The following is an 18,918-nucleotide window of genomic DNA, read 5'->3' on the forward strand; positions in this document are numbered from 1 at the left end:
CTACACTGAGGTTTTATACTGAGGAGAAAGGAGAGTTGAGGTTGTCTAGGTGGGATAGGGCTAGATCATAGAGAGCTTTAAATGCCAAATGGAAGAACTTGGATTTTAGGCATTTGGAGAAAAAGAATGGGTTTTTAATTTTGCATGGCTTTTATAAGAATTATTTCATAACTGAAACTTATGTTGTTGGAAAGAGTTTATTTAGCTCTATACCATAGCACCAAGGTTGATCCATTTCTCAACTGGCATGGAGTTTTTGTTACAGCATATGTCCTATGATTATTAATTGGTATTGGAGGAATGTGTTGGCCCACTAGTGTGGAGCCAGTGATGGGGGTTCTTATTGCTAAAGTATTTGGAGATGTGTCTGTGATCCTGCATTGCTTTTAATTTGTTGGGAGCCAGTTTAATATTCCTGAGTTTTAACTTTGCCTCCCCCCCTCCCCTTGCTTGAAATTTGGATTAAATCATAAGTCGGCAGACTTTGGGTGGTCTGGTCCCAACCCCTAAGAGATGCTGATCCACATGACCAAACTCCTTCACAATTTGGCAAGACTGGGAGTCTTTTTCCCAGGAGACACACAAGACGAGAATAGCAAGGATATTAGAGGTCAGTGCTGAACCCTATTGCCAAAGTCATACAGGGAAGTTTGTCTAAAACTTGCCTTCATGATCTGCAGCTTTTATGTGTGCTTCTAATCCCTTAACTTACTTTAAAAAATGAGAAATTGATGAAAAATTCCATCAAGGCTTCAGAGAAAAACAAAAAAGGATAAAACAATCCTAAGACATTTGAGAAGTGTCAACAAAAGGCTTAGAAGCCACCATATATTTGCACCATGGCAGTCATGTTTAGAACTTTATTTATATCTGTGCTTGCAATTGCCAAGCAAACTTGGTGTTGAAAAGTTTTTTAGTTGCCTTTAAAATTTTGAAGGAAAAAGAGAGTATGCACTTTGCAAAGTACACGACAGAAGTATATGTTTTCAAAAATTATTTCTTGGATAGCTCCTCAGGTCATTTCCATTCATGCTCAAAGTTCCTATGACATAATACCTCACAGTATAAAAGAAAAATGAACCTCTGCCGTTGAACTTTATCTGTTTTTTATTGTTGCCTAAGAGGCTAACCGACAAGTCCCCAAAGGATGTACTTGCCTTTACCCTCTCATTTTTCTGTTAAACAAATTCTGTATCATTTGGTCATTTCCGTTTGATTTCTGGGGAAGAAGACTTAGCAGAAGAATGCTGTTACTGTTTTTTGTGTGTTCCTGATTTTCCTTAGACCATGTGGTGTTGAATTTCACCTTGTTGTATTCTGCCTTTAGTATGCTTCCTCTTGTAGTTGTTTAAATATTAGGAAATACAAAAGATAGCCCTCGCAGCTAAGCCTGGCACTTGGCTAAGCTGTCCCATCCTTCTTACAAATATATTTTAAGGTTACCTGTTAGAGCACCTTATATGGTACATACCTCATTGATTGGTTTCTCATAGATGTCCTCCTGCCACGGAGCAACCTTTGCTTGAATAGCGTCTCGCTGGAGAGCCTCTAACACCTTTTTTGGAGTGACAAACCCATACTGGGCTTCCAACAAAGCCAAGTCCATTTTTTCAGCCTTTAAAATGCCTATGACTTCATCGCGAGCCTGTTGGAACACAAGGTACATGAAAACAGGCTGTCTGAATTAGCAGCAAGTGACTCCTTTACCTAACAACATTTCTGACATTTCAGGCATAGATAATGTTAAGTTAGAGTTCTTGTTGAAAAGATAGCCATGGAACGAGTTTCCTTTGCCCTCCTCTCATCTTACCTTTAGATATTTAATTAACTTGGTGCCTCTTTTTGGACTAGCATCTGTCTAAGTTTTTATTTCACTGAGTTTTCAAACGTGGGCAACAAGATTTTCCAGGTCTTAACAGTTGCTTTTAGGCTTTTCCAGTAGGTTCGCATGTTCCAGTGAAGTGTAGAACCTGCTTTGCACTGGGTACAAAAGCAGCTATTGTTACTGAAAACTACCCCAGAAGTCACTGGTATTATTGTGATAGATGCATGTTTGTGCATTGAAGCCGAGGATGTGGCCTTTCCCAACATGCATTCCAATAGCGTGTCTTAATGACAGCTCATTTAAAAATGATTAATTGATCTCCCAGTTGGCAAAAGAGATGTGTGTGAGTATGCTTGGGCATGCAAATATACACATAGCATATGTATTCGTGGCAGGATGCAAACCAAATTCAAAATTGGAACATGGATAATGAGTCAAAATGCAGCTGACCTGCACCTCCCCCTCCAGAATGCTTAGGAGGAACAGCAGGTCGTCTCTGGAGAGATTGGCCTCTTTGGGAGAACTTCCATTCTGTGTTGGATCTGATTTGGAACTTCGGAGGACAGGACCAGCGGCAGAGCCATGTTCACTCCTTGTATTTCCCCTCTGCATTTCTCTGACTCCCCTCATGGCGGGATCCTCACTGTATTTGCTTGTCTGTGTTTGGGGCATGATCTCAGGACAGCTACTTCTGGAAGGCATTTTTCAATATCTAGAATGAGAAAAGAAGCCATTTTATAACCCTTGGCAGAGGTGACTCTTCCCATTTTTGACAGAACATATCTGTATTCCTGATACATTTGTCAAAGCTAAAGACCAAAAGACAGAAACGATGTGGAAGAATCTTAGCAGATTCCTCACCTGAATCCTGTTTTATACTTCCATGTCAAACTAGCCATCTGTTTTAAAGTATTTGCTCCCTTGATTATGTTAAAAAGAAGTATATTTGCATTTCCATAGTCTTAACCCAGAAGGTACATGATTTTTAAAATATTTTTGATAACTGTATTTCAGTATAATTGGTGTCTTTTGTAGTCCTATGCATTTTACTTTATGCATTTAAAAACATTATTTTATGAAGGGATCAGAAGTCACTAGGTTTCCAAAAAGATCCATGATGCAAAAAAAAAAAAAAAGATTAAGAAATCTTATTAAAGAACCAGTCTTTCTTAACTTGTCATTTGCTATGCATTCATTTTCGTTTGTGTCTGACTTTTCACATTCCCCTTTGGGGTTTTCTTTGCAGAGATTCTGGAATATCTTTTTTCTTCTTCAGCTCATTTTACACATGAGGAAGCTGAGGTAAACAGGGTCCCACCACTGGTAGTGTCCGGTATTAAGGCCCTCGGTGAGGCATTGGATAGAGCTCAGGACCTGGAGCTCTATCTGCATTCAAATCCAGCCACTAAAACATAGTAGCTTGGTTACTCTGGGCAAGCCATTTCACTTCTCGGTGCTCCTGGGCAACTTTCTGAGATGAGAAATTGCAGATGAGCCACTGAGTTGTGTTGGTGGAGAATGTTTCTGTGGTGATGAACTCCTTGGTCCCATTATCTCCCTTCCCCAGATTCCTCCCAGGCGTAGGATCTTGGTTCAAATAACCATCGAGTTGAGCTATCAACAGTGAAACTGATGGACAGTCTTCTATCACTGAAACCACAAGCCACAGTTAAATGGAAGAGGATCTCACAAGTGATCCTCAAATAGGGGATCTACGTTAGTGAAGGAAATACCTGCTTTGCTAAATACATCAAGATCTCTTTGATTTCATCTATCTAGACTCCCATAGAAAAGAAATCCATGTTCAGCCATGCTTTTTTGAGCTTCCATATTCCTTTAATCAAGGCATAAATCTTTGTTAAATTAACACTTAACTGATATCAATCGGTCAACATTTATTAGGGACATACTATGTGCCAGGCCCTGTGCTCAGCTCTAGAGAGGCAAAAAGAGACTCAAGACAGTCCCTGCCTTCCAGGTGCTTACAAGCTAATGACTTTAATGATATTAATTAGAAATGTGTATGTTAGTGGAACCCTAACTTTGGATTTGATCGTTTTTTCTTGGCCACAATGCACATAGTTTCCTTTGAAAGAATAATAATAGTTAGCATTTACATAGCATTTTAAGGCTTGCAAAAGACTTTACATGTTATCTCAGTTGATCCATACAGTCTATGAGGTGGCTGTTAGTATTCCTGTTTGATAGATGAGGAAATGGAGGCCAAGGAAGGTTAAGTGACTGTCCAAGGTCACACAGTTACTAAGTATCTGAGGGAGATTTGAACTTGGATCTTCCTGATACCAGCTCAGCACTCTATCTACTGACCCACCTGGCCATAGCCATAGCCTTAGACACTTCTGTGTGTTTTGTCTTCTGCCACGTGATTCCACTAATGGCAAGGTAGTCAAGAATGACCCCTTATCCATTACAAAGAGGCTTGGCAGAGTGTTCTGTACTCCTGGCAAAAACTGCTAGGTCCAAGAATCTTGCATTAAAATAGTAAAAGGCCTGGTCCTAGTCCCTATTCACGTTCCGTGACTGAAACTTTGCACTACAGTAGTGAAAAGAATGTTGGGTTAGTGTGGAAATGAGCATTCTTCTCTTGGTTCTGTCTCCGCTGTGTATCCATCCTTAGAAAGGTAACTTAAAACCCTTCAGCATTTTTATCTATAAGATGAAGCAGGGATAGTAGAATTAGGGGTTTTCACTCCTTTAATCTTCATCATGGACCCCTTTCCCAGAACAAAGGTTTTAAATACATAAACATTTTGATAGAGGCTTCCAGTTGGGATGATAATTCTCAAGTAAATAATGTCTTTGATACTTTTGTTAACATATCAATATGGTCGCTCCTTTACTGGGGCAGATCACAACTTTTTCTCATTCTATGGAAATCTTGTCCATATCTTTCTTTAGTTCATTCATAGAAGAAATACCTAAAATTACGTAGTCCCCAGTGTCCTAGAATCATTTCTTAATTCCTTGTTCTAGATACATTGATTACAAATCTTTTATGATGTTTTCATATGCCTCTTATTATTATCATTGGTAATCTATTGCAGTCTACTTATATCCTCCAGAGCTTTCCATTAGGTATTGGTTCATCAATGATTTTGATTCTTTTAAGATCCTTGATTCACTACAGCATAAAGGGAAGAAATGGCTGTTTAAAATGTAAGCCATTTGCAACAGGGAGCAGCCTGGGAACGCTGAAAGCAATGCATAGCTCTGCAAATATAATCTAGCCCACTTTTCTCTCCCTTTTCACTTTTGGTCCTAGATCATTATTTGTGTGCAACATCTAGACTGTGTGTGTGTGTGTGTCTCATATTAGTCTTATATAGCACATTTGGAGTTATTCAGCAAATTCAAGTCCTCCTGATTTCAAGCGCAGCACTCTCTATCCACTGTACCACTTAGCTTCCCCTTAGAAGCAACCTAGACACACAAAAGAATGTTTCTCAGCGTTATCTCAACGATATTAACTTCTACATGATGATACTCCTTCCCTAGGTGGATCAGTGGATAGAGCAGGTTCCCCACCCCAGGGATAGAGTGTTAGCCCTGAAGTCAAGAAGACCCAAATTCAAATGCAACCCCATACACTTACTAGTTGTGTGACCCTGGGCAAGTCACCTACATTCTGCCTGTTCTCTGTTACCTCACCTGTAAAATGGGGATAATAACACCTGCCTCTCAGGTTTGTTGTAAAGATCAAGTTGGATCAAAATTATAAAGCACTTTACACAGTGCCTGGCCTGTAATAGGTGCTGTATAAATACTTTTTTCTTTCCTTCCTTTCTCAGTACATGGAACTTGCAGCCTGCCCCTCCTGGATAATTTCAGGTAGTTTTCACAAGTTTTCTTTCATACATTCCTTGTGTCACTAGTCTCATTACCACTCTTACATCCTTTATCAAATGCTGGCGTTTACTTCAGCTATTATACCTATTTCGTCTCCTTGAGGCTATAAATTCACAGATCACAGGTACTCTGTGTTCCCTCCGAGTATCTAACAATGCTTTCCTTCCCTTCTCAGTGTTTATTAAAGGCTGGTTGTGTCTCAAGGACTATGTGTGCTAGATACTGGTTACTACAAAAACATGAGACAAACCCTTAATGCGTCTCCTTTGGCTCCCCGTATCCAAAGGTAAATGCGATTTCTGTTGGACAGATCAGTCTCCTAAATAGTACCCTATCCCAGGGCCCCTAAAATGAAGCACTTGAATCAGAAAGGCTTTTTGTGGAATCTTTATAGAGATAATATTAGTCTTCCATGACACATTCAGAATTTTTCAACAAATCCAACAAACATTTGAATTCAAGTTAAAACGTACTGAACTCACAGAACAGTTTATATACTGTAAAATATCTAAACACAGGCATGACTTACTTGAGAATTTTTTAATGGTATAAATTTATGTCAAAATTCATTTGAGTGCTTTCAGAACTCTGATCTTTTAGGGAGTCGGAATAGTTAACATTTTTACCCATTAATGAAGCCAACCCCATATTGTTTTAACAACATTCAACGATAACCAATTATTTGTAGTATAGAAATGGCCGAAGGGGAGGAGTGTATATGTTTGCTTGTTTACGGTAGCTGAGGTTACCATGTTCCTCTGCCAACAACCACAAATGAGAAATAATGAGAATATTAAACATCCTGATGGAGAAAACAAAGAGGCGAATTGGACGATGCTCTCAAACTTTGTAGGATCGGTGACTTCATTGTTTCTCTTGGCAGATTCCTAATGCATTGGTCATTGACTCTGGAGGACGGGCTGGGAAAGAGAATATATTGAGATACCAGGGGTGGTTTGGGATTCTCCCCCTCTCCCCTCAGCAGAAAAAAAGTTGCATCTGTTTTGTTTATGTGAAACGACAGTGCAAATCTGATTTCTTTAGGCAATTGTAGAGGGGAAAGATGCTGTTTAGTTTTCAATTTTTATTAAAATTTTCATTAGTATTTTCTGACTGCCACCATTTTAGTGCTGTGCCCTTTCTATCTGAAATTACTTTGTATTAGCTTTTATATATTTTGTATATTGATCTACATGTTCTATTCCCTCTTTGCTCCTCAAAATTTACACTCCCTGAGGGTAGAGATTGTCTTTCTCTCTGAACCTTAGCCAAGTACCTTGCGCATAGTAGGCACTTATTAAGTATTTGTTGGATGGAATTGGATTTAATTAAATCATGTTGAATCAAGCAGCACTTGTGGTGGAGAGAGAATTTTGCCAAGCTTCTGGTTTTGGCGAAGCCCTAACCTAGACATTTTAACATCTGATAGCTTCAGTCTTCTTACCTGCAAAGTAGAATGTGTGGCTACAGTTGTTCAACAAGTTAGTCACAGTCAGCTGGTTAATCAGCACAGAACTGGACGATCTTGAGGTTGTACTCCTCCTTGTTCCTTCCCTTCCCACAACCAACACTTCTACTCCATGGTTTGACTTCAGTAATAACATGCTTTCATCACAAAACACTGGTCTTGGATTAAGTCTTCTAGCATTAAAATGGCGTCATTTTATGTCATCACAATAGATGACTTCGTTTTTATGGGGACATTGTTCTACTTGATAGAAGTGACCATTTTGTTTTCCTCAGGTGGTGTTCAACATTAGTTTGGATGGCAATCTGATTCAATTTATGACTGAACCAGTTGTCCCAAGTTTATTTCCAGCTGTTTAAGACAAGTGGGGCTTGGCATTTATTTCCCTGACTTATTCAGAGGCAATTAGCAGATTGGAAATTTCAGCCCATGACAAAAACCTCACCTTTACCTTAAAAGTAGTTTGTCTTTCTCCAGTATCAGATTGACAGAGTAGAACGATTGCTCAGTCTTATCTTTGTCTGTGTAGATGCAGTTTGTGGAGTCCCTAGAATCTCTGAGTAGAATGCAGAATTTGAAAGGGTGAGATTTCAAAAAAAACATTTGTTGCATACAGTGATGTTGAGCTAACCAAGCAAAAATAACTTGGATTTTAGGTGAACTTTACTCATGCATCTCCACGACAGATGATTGCATGAGAATTATGTGATAAATGTTATCATAATAGCTAGTTTGGTTTAATAAGACTATGTCTACGTCACAGTTGACAACTCATACTAATACGCTTTTTGCTGATACTTGCACAGCTATTTCTTTTTAGAAAAAAAAATTCTTCTCTAATCTGTTCTCAATTCTCCACCCTTTCAGCCGTTAAGTGAAGATACTTTTATGTATATAACACACGTTTGTGAATGTACTGTTTGAGTTCTTTGTTAATAAACTTTTTCAGACTTTTTTCAAATGTAGAGCACTTTCCACGGGTGGAGATTTGTCAGGCTGTAGCCCGGTGGAGCCAGTGCAGTTTTAATCATGAGACCATGTTTTGGCTAGAAGACTGTCAGAATTATTAAGGAATGGACCAGAGATAAACCTGATTAGACAGGGAGCATCCAAGTAGCTTAGCAGAGGGCAAAGTGAAGGTTAGTTTCAGGACACCTCTGGTATGTGGATAAAAGTAATTTGATGATGGTACGAAAAACATCCAAGCTTTTAGAAGTTGTCGTTATTTTTTATTTTCATGTTTTCAGTTAAGCCTTTTTATTGATCATGTTAGCTATGAGTCTGATAGCGGCCTAGTTAGGCGAAAGGGTGTGGAAAGTGGGCAGCTTTTCTGGGCATACATACAAATTACTTTCCAGAACAGGTCAATATGTAGCTCCTCCCCCAGTATATTAGTAACTGGTTTTCCCATAACCCCCTCCAAAATTTGTCATTTTCCTCTTTTATCATCTTTGCCAGTCTGATAGGTATGAGATAACATCTCAAAGTTGTTTAATTTGCCTTTCCCTAATTATTAGTGGTTTAGAACATTTAAGTGCCTTCTATGCATCAGACAGTCCGCTAAGGTCTGAGGATACAAAGTAAAGCAGATATTCCCAGATGCCAAGGAGCTTACAATCTAATGAGGGAGAGACAACTTGCAAACAACTATGTAAAATTTGGGGGAGTACGGGGGGGGGGGGTACATTGGAGGTAATCTCCAAGGGAGGGCACTCTCATTAAATAGGGCGGGGAAAGGCTCCTTGTAGGAGATGGGATTTTAACTGAAACCTGAAAGGAGCCAGGGAATACAGGAGAGAGAGGTTTAAGAAGGAGAGAATTCCAGGCATGGCAGTACAGCCAGTGAAAATGCACCAAGGTTGGCAGTTAATAGCCATGACTTAGGAGGTTTTGATCTGCATTCTCTGAGATTCCCATTCCTTATGAACTAAGCATCTTGATTCACAACTCGCCTCCATTTGGCCCTTCTTTTTATAACAAGGATCCTTATTTACCCTTTTATCTACTTCCCAGCTCTACCCATTAAGAGCTAATATTCCATTTGGAGAACACAGGTGAAAACTCATCTTTGTGCTAATTCTCCTGGGCTTGAGCAATATTTAATCCTTGGATAGGAAATAAGGCCTCGAGTGCAGATGATTCATTGCTAAACATATGACACTGACTTCCACAGTCTTAAGTTTTTATTTGATAAACATCCCATACTTTATTGCATTTTGGAGCAGTGTCTACTGGCTTTCCATTTGAGTTTCATCCTTCTCATTGAGCCATGTAGTAATTCAGTTCCCTAGAAGGGGAATGGAAAGAGGGGTTGTGGGATGACCAGTCATCAGCAGAACTGGTTGGGCTCTGGATATTAACTGTCAAATGGTAAATGTGATTCATCTATAAAAATACTTGCTAAAAATAGACTTTTAATACTGCTAAGTTACAGAAGGGCCAGGTTGTTCATTGCATAGCCACATAAGGGAAAAGGAAATGTTGGCTTTTTTTTTTAGCTTGTATATCTTAAAAAATAAGAAAAGAACATTGTTTCTGTGTTTAATTTTGTTTCCTACTACCCCCTAGACACCAGCATTTGAAGACACTAAATCCAGCCAACTACAATAAAACCTGATGACTAAAAAAAGGCATATTGAGAACCAGATAACCTAATTTAGCAATTGCTTGTCTTTATCTCCTTTCTACCATTTTCAGTCAAGTTATGTGAGTATTCCCTTTTTTGTATCCTGCTATTTTCTCCATGGAGAGGGCTACAGAGGGAGAAAGAGACAACAGGATGCTCACTTCAAGTTCACCAGGGGTTCTGGGTCCTCAGAAAACTTCACATTTTTTTATTCTTAAGAACAAATTTGTCACAGAATCTTTAAGTTGGATGGGTTCTTAGTCATGGAGTCTATCCTTTTATCCGGTTAATTATCTCTAGCAGATGATCATCTAGCTTTTGTTTAAATACGTATTAGACAGAATTCGGTGGTACAGGAGAATTCTTGTTAAAAATCCGTTGTTAAATAATTCAGATTTGTCAAAAATACTTTGTTCTCTTTAGCCAAATTCTGTTGCTTTTTAACTTTCATGCGTTTGTCCTAGTCCTGACTTTTGCAGCAATACAGAGCAAGTTTACGGCCTTCTACACAGTATACATCTCTAAATAATTGAAGGACTTCCATGTCTAGTTTCTTATTTCCTAAGGGATGAGCTTCCCGAGTTCCTTCAGCTGGTTTTCATGACTCAGTTTCCAAACCCTGTACCATCCTGTTCACATTCTTCTGGTTATATACATTGAATTGTGATATGTGCTCAATTCAGTACCCCAGATACTGAATTTATTGTTTTAGGGATTGAACCCAACTGAATTGGGTAGGTGAGAGTATATCTAGAAAGCATTATCTGCTCTGATCTTCAGGTTTTTAAAGTTTGTTCATCATAGAATCAGGATTCTAATGATAAATATTGAACGAAGTATTCTCCCAACCTCTCTCCAGATAAATAGGTAACCATCTTTAATCCAATACGTATACTGTCATTTTCATCTTGAATTTACTTGGTGATTTGCAGCTGTCATTCTGTTTTTCTCTTAATGACTATTGAAGGTGATTTTGGATTTATAAAGTGGAAGATTTGCAAAAGACATCAGAGGTCACATAGTCCAGAAATCTGTCTACACAGCATCCTTGACAAGTGACTCTTCAGTTTCCAACTGAAGAGTTCCATTGATGGGGAACTGAGTGACTTCTAACATAACTCATCCTACTTTTTGGCATCTGTAATTTTTAGCCAAGTCGTCAGCCTGCATTTATTAGGTACCTATTATGTATCAAGCACTGTGCTAAGTCCTGGGGTCACACATGCTCTAATGGAGGAGAAAACATGAAACAACTATGTATGAATGAGATAGACACTGGATAAATTCGAGGTCGTAAGTGGGCAGTAAGATTAAGGAAAACTTGAAAAGGCTCCTTTGAGAGATTGGACTTTAGCTGGGACATAAAGGGTGCAAGGGAAAGGAAGAGGCAGAAGTGAGCATGGAGAAGGTTCCAGGTATTAGAGATAGCCAATGAAAATGCCCAGAGAGGAGAGATAGAATATGATTGGATTGTGTGTATTCGTCCTTCATTGCCGAAGAAGACCATGCCATCAGAAAAATGATGACATGACTTGCACTTGACTTTGTTTTGAGTGAGGGAAGGCTGTGCAAGGTCACTAGCCTCACTGTCTCCTCCTGAGCCATCTGGGTCCTGTGACCAGATATTCAACCGAATGACTGAAGATGACCCATGAGCTACTCATCACTCTCCTGGTTACTTTCCTCTGGACAGACATACCCTAAAGATATAGTGCCAGGAACCAAATAAAAGATTCCAAATGTGGTCTAACAAGAGCGGATTTTAGTGCGTTTGCATCGGCTGTCTTTCATGACCATGATACACTTCTGCAAATCTGATCTTTTTTCCCAAGGCCCAAGTACCACTCCTTCTATGTACTCTTTCTCATCCCTCCCCCTTCCATTTAAATCTTTCATCCTTTTTCATTTTTTTTTAATTTTAAAATTTTTTTTTTTATTTTTCATTTTTAACACAGTTCATATGACATGAAACAATTCCAACTTTTGGTCAGGTGATACTTCTTTTAAATCATTTACAATATAAACCACAAATGAATTTTTTTTTTTAACATTAACCAACTGAGACACAAATAATAATTACGTATTCTAACTTCACAGGCCCTTGACCTAATTGTCTCCACACTATTACTAAGAATTAAAGGACCCTAACTTATTGTTGTTGGTCTAAAATCCTAAGCCTAATAGCTTAATTTTAGACTTAACCTTGGATGTTCCCCTGCCAACAATCTCTAATTTAATAGATCTGGTATTAAGCTTACAAACCTTTTGACTATAGGAAATTGCCACCAAGAGTAAGGATGTTGCAGGGAAACAATATCTCCCCAACTTCATGTCAATTCCAAGCAGGGGTAGATTGTCAGCTTGCATTCAGCCAGGCTTAAAGTCTGCTAAGTGTCAGTGGGGAAAGTGAGTCAAGAGAATCCTCCATCAGCCCAGGTTGAACAGCCGCTCTCCCACCCTTCCCATGAGATCACCTTTTTCAGTTCATACCAGCATCTCACAGGCTTACTGGCATCATAGGTTTGGAGGCTCAGACCACCTTTCTCACTATCTATACCTGGAGTTAGACTCAGAAGAACAGTCACTTAATAGTCCCATAGCATCTTAAAATAGCAAGTCCCAATAACCAGGTTTCAGATATGATTATAATTTTACTTTGGCTAAGGAACATCTTTTGAGGGAAGTCTTAAGTGGATTACGTGCCTTTCTATACATGTTCTAGTTCCTGATTAAATAACAATCATAAAATGAAATTTACCATTAAAACCTTAACTTTTCCATCAATGCCAAATTTTACCCGAGGTTACCTTCCTACAGGAAATTTAGACTAAAATTTTTTTCCCCAAACTAAAGATATCCCTAATTTAGTCTCAGTAACTAATTACTTTTGCATCACTTTATAACATGTCCAATTTTTCTCCCCATCTCTCCCCTTCCCCCACACCCTAATACCTTGCATTCTGATTACCCTTTCCCTCAATGTACCCTCCCTTCTATCACACCCCACCCTTCCCTTATCCCCATCTTCTCTCTTTTCTTGTAGGGCAAGATAAATTTCTATACCCTATTACCTGTGTTTCTTATTTCCTGGTTATATGCAATAATAATTCTCAACATTTGTTTCTAATACTTTGAATTCCAACTTCTCTCCCTCCCTCCCTCCATACCCATCCCCACTGAGAATGCAAGCAATTCAATACAGACTAAATATGTGTCATTTTGCAAAAGATTTCCATAATAATCACGTTGTGTAATAGTAACTATATTGCCCTCTATCCTTCTCTATCTCCCCTTATTTTTTCATTCCCTCATGTGACCTTGTCCCTTCCCAAAAGTGTTTATTTCTAGTTACTCCCTTTTCCCATTTGCCCTCCCTTCTGTCATTCCCCTCACCCCACTTGCTGCCTCCACCCCTGCTTTCCTGTGGTGTAAGATAGATTTTCATCTCAAATTTAGTGAGCATGTTATCCCCTCCTTCAGCCATATGTGGAGAGAGTAGCTTCACTTTTCCCCTCTCCCCTTCTCCCTTTTCTCCTCTATTGAACAAGATTTTTCTTATCTCTTTTATGAGTTATAGCCTGCCCCATTCCCTTTCTCCCTTTCTCCTCCCAGTATTGTCCTCCCTCACCCCTTAATTTTTATTTTATTTTATTTTTTTGTGGATGTCATCTCTTCTGATTCAACACAACCTGTGCTCTCTATCTGTGTGTGTGTGTGTGTGTGAATGTACAATCCCTCCATCTACCCAAATACTGAAAAAAGTCTCAAGAGTTATTAATATTTTCTTTCCTTGTAGGAATGTAAACAGTTGAGCTTTAGAAAGTCTTTTATGATTTCTCTTTCCTGTTTATCTTTTCATGCTTCTCTTGATTCTTGTGTTTGAAAGTCAGATTTTCTCTTCAGTTCTGGTCTTTTCATCATGAATGCTTGAAAGTCCTCTATATCATTGAATATCCATTTATTCCCTTGAACTATTATACTCAGTCTTGCTGTGTAGGTGATTCTTGGTTTTAATCCTAGCTCCTTTGACTTCTGGAATATCCTATTCCAAGCCCTTTGATCCCTTAACATAGAAGCTGCCAGATCCTATATTATCCTGATTGTATTTCCACAATACTCATATTGTTTCTTTCTAGCTGCTTGCAGTATTTTCTCCTTGACCTGGGAACTCTGAAATTTGGCCACAATATTCCTAGAAGTTTCTCTTTTTGGGTCTCTTTCAGGAGGTGACTGGTGGGTTCTTTCAGTATTTATTTTGCCCTCTGGTTGTAAAATATGAGGACAGTTTTCCTCGATAATTTCATAGAAGACAATTTCTAGGCTCTTTTTTTGATCTTGGCTTTCAGGTAGTCCCATAATTTTTAAATCGTCTCTCCTGAATCTGTTTTCCAGGTCATTTGTTTTTCCAGTGAGATGTTTCACATTATCTCCTATTTTTTCAAACTTTCAGTTTTGTTTTCTAACTGCTTGGTTTATCTCATAGTCATTCATTTCCCTGAACTCAATTCTCTCTTTCCATTTGGCTAATTATGCTTTTTAATTAAGCCTCCTTCTCCTCATTGGCTTTTTGGACCTCTGTTTCCAATTGAGTTAGCCTCTTTTTAAGGTGTTATTTTCTTCAGCATTTTTTTGGTTTTCCTTTAGCAAGCTGCTAATTCGTTTTTCAAGCTCTTCCATTTCATTAAGTTCACTTTGGAGGCCCTGGAGGCAGGGGCCGTGACTTTCTCTGACAGTATGCCTTGTTCTTCCTCATCCGAAATGATGGGGGTAGACATCTGTTCACCGAGAAAGTAACCTATGGTCTTATTTTTCTTCCCCTTTTTTGGGCATTTTCCCAGCCAGTTACTTGACTTTTGAACCTTTTGTCAAGAGGATGGTCCTATTGTCCTTCCTCTCCTGAAGACTGAGATTCGACTGAGCTGCTTGATTTCCCAGGACTTTGGGTGGGGGTAGAGATGTCACTCAGGGCTGAGGTTTAGATCAGCTGCTCCCTACTGCCAGAGGCTTTAAGCTGCCTAGACAATGGACCCAGGTTGCTTTCTGGCCACCTTAGCTGCCTGCAACCTGCTGCCGCCACGTCTGCCATTACATGGGGCTCTTGCTACAGGAACCTGGTTCCCTCTCACCCAGCTGGAAAAGCCCTCCCACACTGACCTTTGGAGCTTTCTTTGTCACTTGTGGGTTAAGGTATTGGGGATCTTCCCCGCTGGGAACTCTGCCCCAGAGGTCTGTTCAGGTCCTGTTCCTCCCAGTGCTGTGTGGCCAGGGCTGGGCTCTGCTTGGCTCAGCGTCCCATGAGATGGACCTTTCCTGTCAGCCTTCCAGGTTCCCTTTGGCTGGAAACCTCTTCACTCTGTTATTCTGTGGCTTCTGCTGCTTTAGAATTTGTTGAGAGTCATTTTTTACAGGTATTTTTTTGGTTGTGGGGGAAGCGCTAGAGTATGTGCGTCTTTCTACTCCGCCATCTTGGCTCTCTCTTCTTTTCCAAATTTTCCTTGTCTAGTTCTTTCCTTTGCCCCCCCCCCCACTCCCTACTTTGTATATCATAATTATCTTAGTACTTATTGTATTTCTTCCATAATAGTAGCTGATTTTTATGTAGGGCTCTTAAGGTCTACAGAGCACTTCACATGAAATATCTCATTTGATCAACAGCCGTGTGTGGTAGATACTAGAAGACATCGTTATCCTTATTTTACAGACGAGGAAACTGAGACTCAAAGTCTTGCACCTCGATCCCTCTGGATTTGAAGTCCAGCATTCCTTCCACCGTACTGCACTGAGGGCAGGTGTGTGTCATTTTCTGTTTTTGTCCCCTGTGCCTAACAGCACCTCCACGTAGGCACTTTTCCAAGGGTTTATTCATTGGTTTGAATTATCTCATTGATTTTTTTTATTCTGTTCAGTCGTCTGTTCTAAGCCATTGGGATCTTCCTTAGGTCTTCTCTCTACTTTCCTACATGTTAACTTTCTCTCTTAACTTTACGTTGTTCCCAAATTTGATAAATATTGGGTCTGGCAAGTGTAGTGATTGTGCCCAGCATTCTGCAGGCAGGGTCAAGCAACTTCCCTTTGTGTCAGTTTGACAAAGGGTCTCCTCTCCTTGTCCTGCATCCTCAAAAGCCTACCATGATGACCTTCGTTTGAACACTGACCCGGGCTTATGCCTGTTTCACACAGCGAGTTCCAGTGCCTTATTTTTTGAAAGAGACTTCACATGGACTTAGAGGGAGGTGGAGAGACAAGACAGAAATGCAGAGAGGGACTTGGGCAGTGACCTGCCTCGTAAAGGGAGATCTACTTATCCATGAAGCCCTCTTCAGGGAACCATATTGACCCAAGGAAAGGAATAAAACCAGAGACACACAGAGAACAGGAGCCACTGTTAGATGGATATAGTGAAGGAGAGGAGGCAGCGTCACTAGATGGAGATGCAGAAGGAGCAAAGTGGTGATCAGCATAGATGGAGAAGGACAAGAATTGGCCTGGAGGAGTGAGCTGGACCAATTCCTTCCCTGGAATGGACCTCAGAGATCTTCTGGTCCAGTCCCCGCATTTTACAGGTAAGGAAAATGAGGCTTAAAAAGTTAAATGACTTGTTCAGTGTTCAGAATCAGGTCTTTTGACTTCAAATACTCCCTTGCAGCCCTGAATATTTTACTCCTGGCGAGCAGGTACTCCCCCAGGATAATACCATAGGTTAGGAGGACTGTATAGGTCCCTGGGCAGGTACAAGCCCATCAAAAAGAGAGACTTGACTTGATTCTTAAGTAAAACTAAGTTATTTCCTTTTGCATAAAAACCTTACCCAAGGTACCGCTATAAAGCAAGGGGAATGTGTAGGTCCCTGGGCCTCCTGAAGAGAAAGGAAGTGTCTTGACTCTTTATTAGCTTGTGTGTTAGTCCTGTGCATTTTCTGTGTCATATTAAATCAAACCTGTCCTATACGCAGTATTTTGTTAGCCTGTGGCCTTTCATGGAAGCTTAGGGCTCTTAATCCAAATTTGGATGTTGCCAGGGGAAACTTTATGTTGGGGGCATGAGCCATGTAAAATTTGGACAGAGAGTCTCAAGATTGAACCCAGGCCAAGGGAGCCCAGAGCTTTGGGAATGGCTTGCACAAATCACTAATAAAAACACTGAATACAATAGAACTAGTCCCTGAGGCAATTCCCTAGAGAGCTCCTTCCACATTCCTACCTGTCCATTAATCACTCATTTTTGACGATAGGCCTGCATTTTAAACTGTACCTATCTAACTGTACTGGAAGCCAGGATACTTCTCTCCTTCTAGTTCGTGTTGATAGAAGGAACTTTTTCCAAAAGTCTTGCTGAAATCCAAGTGTACTATATCTGTTGCAACCTCTTGATCTTCCAGTCTCTCATATTCTGAGAGACTTCTGGCCTTAGATAAGAAATAAGCAGCCAGTACGGTGATCTCTAATGGAGCAGCATGACATCATGGCATTTCTCTGCTATGTGTTTATGAGACCGTTGGAGGACATAGAGAAATATAGAAATTACTACATATAAATAGATGAACTATCCAGTTTTTCCATTACAAATCAGTTACTCTTTAAAGACTGTTTTCTTATTTAAGAATGAAATATGAATAGGAATTTATTCTAAGACCTTAGTAGAATAGGGCAGAAAAAATTCTTTTCATATAGTTGAAGGTCATTTTTTAATATATTTTAGAATTCCATATTTTTTGCCCTGGGTCAGAACTCTTGGATGTCAGATGAGCATGTTTTTAACGACCTAGTGACCTAAGGACAATGTCACTTCTCCCTTCGGTATCGATTCTCTGTTGGTCTTAAACCTGAGGTACCAGTTACTTAAAAACTGAGCTTTAAAGTGAGCATGATGTCTTATGACAATATATACAGAAAGCTCAAGCCAGTGTTCAGATACCCCTGCGAAACCGATGTCTTCTGAACGTGTTGTACAGCCCTCTGTTTAGAAGCCTTACAAAGCTAACTCCGCTTTCTGAATTAAGCAACATTTTCTTGTTTTCATTTATTGACACATCATCAAACATAGTTTAGCGGTAGACTAAATTCAAGTGAAATCAACATAAACACTCCCAAATTTCATGATGTGCTGAGTGCACCAAGGAAACAGGTCGCTCAGATATACATAATGTTAGGCAAAATTCCCAGGGACACCAGGCTATGACTGCTCTCTCATGTTCCAAGAAGTGGGCATGATACATGACAAAAGTTCTTTTTTTCTTTTGGTTAGTCCAACCCTACCTATATTTAAAGACACTATATCGAACAAGGTGGACAGTTCAGTTCAACAGATTTTGTGGAATATCTCCTTCCATATTGCTAGATGTTGCATGGGGAAAATGCTTCAATTTCTCCCCCATCTCCTGCCCCTTCTCCACAAAAGTACAAAATAGTGCCACACTGTCGCTTCCTTACCTCAGCTACATGGGAGCACCAGTGGTTGAGCTAAGCTCTCAAGGATGGGTAGTGCTGAAAAAAAATGCTAACTCTATTTAAATCAAATAGTCACATTCGTGTTCTGTGTTTAAGCTCTACATTTCCCTAAATCTGGCTTTGACAGAGCTTTAGTATGACTACTGCTAATTGTGCAGTTGGTAAGAGAAAAGCAAAAAGCCTCATTAAGAGCAGGAGAGTCGTGATGACAAAGATGAACAAAATATCTTCACTTGAGTTGAAAAGTTGTTAAAAAATAGTTTCATAGTAATATTTTTAAAAGAGTGGCTAGGTGGCATTGTAGTTAAAGAACTGGACTTGTCATCAGGAAGATTCTTCTTCCTGAGTTCAAATCTGGCCTCAGACACTTACTTAGCTGTGTGACCCTAGACAAGTCACTTAATCTCTGTTTGCCTCAGTTCGTCATATATAAAATGAGTTGGAGAAAGAGACAGCAAACCATTCCCAGTGTCTTTGCCAAGAAAACCCCAAACAAGGTCATGAAGAATCTGACATGACTAAAACAATTCAATGAAAATAGTTTTAATTGGGCAGTGTGTATTTCTTAGGAGATCCCTCTATGTGTGTATATTTACATATATGTGTGTGTGTGTGTATATGTATCCTCCTTTAAAAGAGGACTTTTCTCACAGCTGTATTCTGTGTTTGTACCAAGACAAACCCT

General features: G+C 39.6%; 2 protein-coding genes across 9 annotated transcripts in view; one reads left to right on the forward strand and one right to left on the reverse strand.

Moving 5' to 3' along the window:
• Positions 1-18,918, forward strand: part of CMSS1 (cms1 ribosomal small subunit homolog) — a 414,416-nt gene that overhangs the window by 144,133 nt on the left and 251,365 nt on the right. The window lies entirely within an intron of this gene.
• LOC140507271 (filamin A-interacting protein 1-like) overlaps positions 1-18,918 on the reverse strand; it is a 216,600-nt gene that overhangs the window by 13,165 nt on the left and 184,517 nt on the right. For 2 of the 3 annotated variants that reach the window (XM_072615385.1, XM_072615386.1), the window contains 2 exons: positions 2,276-2,537; positions 1,472-1,645 (listed from right to left, as the gene is read on the reverse strand). In XM_072615385.1, coding sequence (XP_072471486.1) covers positions 1,472-1,645; positions 2,276-2,527 — 426 coding nt within the window. In that variant the 5' untranslated portion in view covers positions 2,528-2,537. Of the gene's footprint in view, positions 1-1,471; positions 1,646-2,275; positions 2,547-18,918 lie in introns of those variants that run through there. The other variant, XM_072615387.1, reaches the window with a different exon arrangement.

The sequence above is a fragment of the Notamacropus eugenii genome, chromosome 5 (genome assembly GCF_028372415.1).
Source record: "Notamacropus eugenii isolate mMacEug1 chromosome 5, mMacEug1.pri_v2, whole genome shotgun sequence".
NCBI classification, from domain to species: domain Eukaryota; kingdom Metazoa; phylum Chordata; class Mammalia; order Diprotodontia; family Macropodidae; genus Notamacropus; species Notamacropus eugenii.